Source organism: Citrus clementina, unplaced genomic scaffold, assembly GCF_000493195.1.
Source record: "Citrus clementina cultivar Clemenules unplaced genomic scaffold, Citrus_clementina_v1.0 scaffold_5, whole genome shotgun sequence".
NCBI lineage: Eukaryota > Viridiplantae > Streptophyta > Magnoliopsida > Sapindales > Rutaceae > Citrus > Citrus x clementina.
This window is the reverse complement of record NW_006262201.1, coordinates 32,848,221-32,853,360: the sequence shown is the minus strand read 5'-3', so window position 1 is coordinate 32,853,360 and position 5,140 is coordinate 32,848,221. Positions and strand designations below refer to the sequence as shown.

At 35.1% G+C, this 5,140-nt stretch overlaps 1 protein-coding gene across 1 annotated transcript; it reads left to right on the top strand.

Annotated features, from left to right (window-relative positions):
* The first annotated feature begins 1,865 nt into the window (after positions 1-1,865).
* On the top strand, positions 1,866-4,605 carry LOC18042159 (putative UDP-glucuronate:xylan alpha-glucuronosyltransferase 4). Its single transcript, XM_006433245.2, has 2 exons — positions 1,866-2,734; positions 3,657-4,605. The coding sequence occupies exons 1-2, from the start codon at positions 1,963-1,965 to the stop codon at positions 4,595-4,597; spliced, it is 1,713 nt and encodes a 570-aa protein (XP_006433308.1). The 5' UTR covers positions 1,866-1,962; the 3' UTR covers positions 4,598-4,605.
* Positions 4,606-5,140: the final 535 nt, after the last annotated feature.

Sequence of the window (5,140 nt, the reverse complement as noted above, 5' to 3'; positions counted from 1 at the left end):
ACTTGAGCACACAACATGAAACTCCTTAAGATGTTTATGAGGATCTTCACCTGCAAAACCATGAAACTTGGGTAATAAATGAATAAGACCAGACTTTAATTCAAAATTTACCTCCAAATCTACATATTGAATGCAGAGTGGTTGTTGATTCAAGTCTGGTTTAGCTAACTCTCTAAGAGTTCTTTCTACAGGTGCAGGTCTATCCATCACTTGTTCTTCTGAATCGCTAGATGATTCAACTAAATCAGGTACTGTATCTATTTCAGAAAGCAAAGACGACGATGATCGTTGCTTAGCTCGCTTCGTCTGCTGTCTCAGCTGGCGAGCTATCTTCTCAATTTCAGGATCAAATGAAAGTGTACCTGTACGAGAAGAACGAACCATACACCAAGTAAAACGTAAAAATGATTAAATAAATGACACCAATCCCCGGCAGCGGCGCCAAAATTTGATGTTTGTCGAAGCCAACAAAAATAAATTCCTACTCTAAATAAATTGTATATAGTGATTGAGCAGGGTCGTGTCCACAGAGATCGGTAATTATTTAAATCCTTTTGAAACGTAAAACGTAAAATGGGGGAATTGTTGACAATAATAAAAATCAAATTAAAAATAACAAGAATGCAAATTAAAGTTGTAATTCAAATTGGAGAAAGCTCTGGTTGAAGGAATTAACTCAGCTTGATTCGACTACTGATCATTAATTCAAATATAGATTATTATTACTTATGAATAGACCGGTTATAGCTATTGAGACCCTCTAATAGCCAATCTCTCCTTAACTAGTCGATAACCAAGGTACGACCGTTGATTATTTCCCTAATCAATAGACAACCCTAGATACGATCATAGGATTTAATCAATTGACAGCCTAAAAAACCAGAGAGACCCAAATCCTAATCAACACATATGATGATTCATTTAAATTAGATTGTTTATTCTCACAACACAACTCTCTGCTATGTTATTTGTCACAAACATTAAATTCTTCATATGATGAATCCTTTAATTGACAATAGATTAAGTTGATAATTAAATAGTGGCCAATTACCTAATTAACAAACATAATCATGAAAATAATTCAGAGAATAAACAAATACCCAAAAAGCAATAAAACAATTAAAGCATAAGAAAGATCTCACAGTAGTGATGAATCAAAGCTTCATTATCCTTCAACCAGAAAAATAGGTTTAGTTCTTCATAGAGAGAAGAGAAAAATTTAGATCTAGGGTTTCTTTCTTTTTCTCCAATCCAAATCCCCCTTTTTCACAATAGATTCCTCCCTTAAATACTCTCTCTCTCTTCTCTTTTAGAATTCTATTTAAAATAAAATACTAATATCTGAAATATTAAATTCGTAATTACAAAAATAACCAAAAATACAAAACACGTTAAACTAAAAACTGCAGGTCCGCAGTTGACAGCACGTGTCCACGCCTTATCAACAAAGTTCTTCTGACGCTCATAATTTCTCCAAGAGAACAATCCTCCTTAAACATCATCTTTTAGCTCAACTTTATCATCAATCAATAGAATTGCACCTACAAAAGTAAAACACAAGTAAAACATTATTATTAAGTGCAAAACATCGATATTAAGGGAAGTAAACAATGCAAAACTAGTGCATAAATTGCACTCTAACAAGTAACAAGTTTATTATGTTTGTTGCCTTGTTATATAGGATATCAGAAGCCTAATTTGACAACTTAGAAGTATATTTTAATCTTAATAATAATAATAATAAAAGAAATACATTTAGTAAACCTACCCACGCGCATCAAATGCGTGTGAAAATAAAATACCTACACATAAGAAGACAATTTGACAAAGCTCAACATGCTGCAATGCAATCTTTGATTCTTTTCATTCCAATTCGATGCGTTGGATATAACTTAAAACAAAACGTCGACTCAAAACAAATCTTTCAACTTTCAACAAAGACGTGAAGCAAAATTCAATCAAATGGCTGCAGCTTCATCACCATCTTCTTCTAACAAACCCACAAATTTCAGTCAAAAGCTCTTCATAATCTCTCTTCTTCTCCTCTCCTTCTCGCTTTTCCTTGTCGTTTTGTCGTTCAAACCTAAACAACAACCCCATTTCGCTTACGAGCCAAATAATAAATATAATACTAACCACTTATTACACAGACCCAAATGGCTCGATATTGTCGAAAAACATATCAACGGTCACAAAATTAAAGTTGGTTTAGTAAATATAAACGACGACGACGATGATGATTATAATAGCGTACGTGGTGACATGCATGTTGAAACTGTTCACGTACGTTTCGACCATGTGGGTGAGGATAAAAAATGGGAAGACTTTTTCCCGGAGTGGATTGATGAAGATCACAAGTGGGCCCCACCGGCGTGCCCGGATATACCCATGCCGGCGCAGGATTACCGGTACCTCGACGTGATAGTGGCTAGGATTCCCTGCGGAGGGGACGGAGAAGGAGGTGGTGGGATGAGGGATGTGTTTAGGTTGCAAGTGAATCTCGTGGTGGCGAATCTAGCGGTGGAGAGTGGGTGGTTGAAACCTGATGTTGATCGGGCGGTGTACGTTGTCTTTGTGGGTTCTTGTGGGGCCATGGTGGAGATGTTCAGGTGCGATGATCTTGTGGAGCATGCAGGGGATTATTGGGTTTATAAACCTGACTTGAGGAGATTGAAACATAAAGTATTGATGCCTGTTGGGTCATGCCAAATTGCTCCTACTTTTGCTCAAACTGGTGAGTTTTGCTTCTTTTTTTTTTTTCCCTGGTTTCTCGAAAACATTTTGTTTGTTTGGCGAGTAGTTTGGAAACTGAAGAAAATTTGGTCATATCACTTGAAGAAGAAAATCTGTACAATTTTCTAACCAAATGCTAACTTACTGTTTGTACTCAGTTCCAAGAATTTTACAATGTTATTATGCATTAAAATTTGACTTAAAATTTCGTAAAAATCTTTATGAATTGGTAGTTGTTGTTCTTGTTGCTTGTCATATTTCTTGATTATTTACGAAGTAGTATTTAAGCTCTTATTGTTATTTTAATCGATATGTTTTGGAGTTTATTCTAGAGATAGAATCTTAAATTTTAATGAAAGCTTGTTGCATATAAAAAAATATAAAATGTTCACAAGAGATGGATGCAGGAGATTTTATTTAATTTTTCTTCGGAAATTTGAGGTGTTCTCAGGAAAAAAAAAAAGAAAAAAAGAAAAGGTTAGTGCGTGATTTATTTGGTCATGGTGGGTCATTAATTTACTGCTTTCTTTAGTTTCAAATTTTAGTAAATTATTCGTTCAGCATTAATAAATGAGACATCCAAATTAAATATGCACAACTCGTGCACATGTGTAATTGGTTTAAATTTGACGGGTTCTTCAATTTTGATATCCTTAAAGAGTTGTAATAATCTACGGACACAGAATGTATACAGTCAGCAGTCATGATTCTGATTGTGTGAAAATTTGGTAACTCAGCCAACATAAATCAATTTCCTAATTAAGACTTATGTGGCATTAGACAATTGCACTTTCAATTTCCGTGAAAGTATTACCTAATCCGGACACCACGACTTCTTCAAACCTTCATACGTAATTCATTTTTCTTAATTTTGCAAAATTAACCTAAAATTAATATTTGAGTGCTTTTATTTTGATTTACAGGCAAAGAAATATGGAGATATTTTATGTCACAAGCAAGACTAGCAAAACTGAACTACACAACGTACCATCAAAGAGAAGCTTATGTAACAGTTCTACATTCATCAGAAGCTTATGTATGTGGTGCAATAGCTTTAGCGCAAAGCATAATCCAAAAAAACTCGACTAGAGATCTCGTTCTCCTTCATGATAAATCAATAAGTGGCAAGTCTCTCCGTGGCCTGAGAGCTGCCGGATGGAAAACCAAGTGGATTTCGCGCATACGTAGCCCCTTTGCCAAGAAAGATTCGTACAATGAGTGGAATTATAGCAAGCTTAGAGTATGGCAACTCATTGAATATGATAAAGTTATCTTCATTGATTCTGATCTTTTAATACTCAAAAACACCGATGAGTTCTTCTTTTACCCTGAATTATCAGCAGCAGGTAATGACAAAGTGTTGTTCAATTCTGGGGTGATGGTGATTGAGCCATCATTGTGCAAGTTTGAAGATATGATGCTCAAAAGCTTTAAGGTTTCGTCATACAATGGGGGTGACCAGGGATTTCTTAATAAAGTGTTCACATGGTGGCATAGGTTGCCTAAGAGAATCAACAATTTGAAGGTGTTTTCAAAGCAAGACGATAAGGAACATCAAGTGGGTGATGGCCTTTATGCAATTCATTATCTGGGGTTAAAGCCATGGATGTGTTACAAGGACTATGATTGCAATTGGGACATGGTGAGTCTCCATGTATTTGCCAGTGATTCAGCTCATAAGAAATGGTGGCAAGTTTATGACGCGATGCCTAAGAAATTGCAACAGTACTGTGCATTAACAAAGCATATGGATAAAAGGATTAAGAAATGGAGAAGAATCGCTGAGAATGCAAGTTTGGCTAATGGGCACTGGAAGATTAAGCCGAAAGATCCCAGGCAATATCATATTGTTGATAACAAATGAAGGGCGAGTGAAATTCTTTTAATTTTTTTAATATAGCATCATTATTTATGTTGTTTGTTCTGATCAAGAAAACTGAAAGCAAGGAAATACAACAATACAAGATTGAGTTGCAAAATTTCATAATTGTATGGTTTAGCAACAAATCCCGACACGTCATAACTTGAAAAGTTCAAGATGTGGATAACATAATCAGGCTATCAAATTTCTTGCAAAATGCATTACACAATAATTTGAGGACTAGTTTCGTATTTGTTTCCACTAAAAAATATTTGATTTCCCACTAGTTCTGCAACTGGTTTCTGGGGATTTAATAGATGAACTAAAAAAAGCCTTGGATTTCTTCCCTTCGGCTTCAGCAGCTGGCAAGGCCTTGAAAGGCAGGAAAGTCTTTCCACCCATGAAAGGTTGTAAAAATTAGAAGAAGAATAATTCATGAAATTATTGATTTTGTGTGTATATTTCACTATTTGCAGGTACATATTTATAGTACAAAAATTATGATAAAAAAGGAAGAGTACACGAGTTACACATTTGCTTTGTAAT

What these genes read in the sequence shown, in the direction of transcription:
- LOC18042159 (XM_006433245.2), top strand. Translation starts at nt 1,963, where the DNA reads ATGGCTGCAGCTTCATCACCATCTTCTTCTAACAAACCCACAAATTTC. An exon ending in TCCTACTTTTGCTCAAACTG is followed by an intron (nt 2,735 to 3,656) that starts GTGAGTTTTGCT and finishes TTTGATTTACAG; the next exon opens with GCAAAGAAATATGGAGATAT.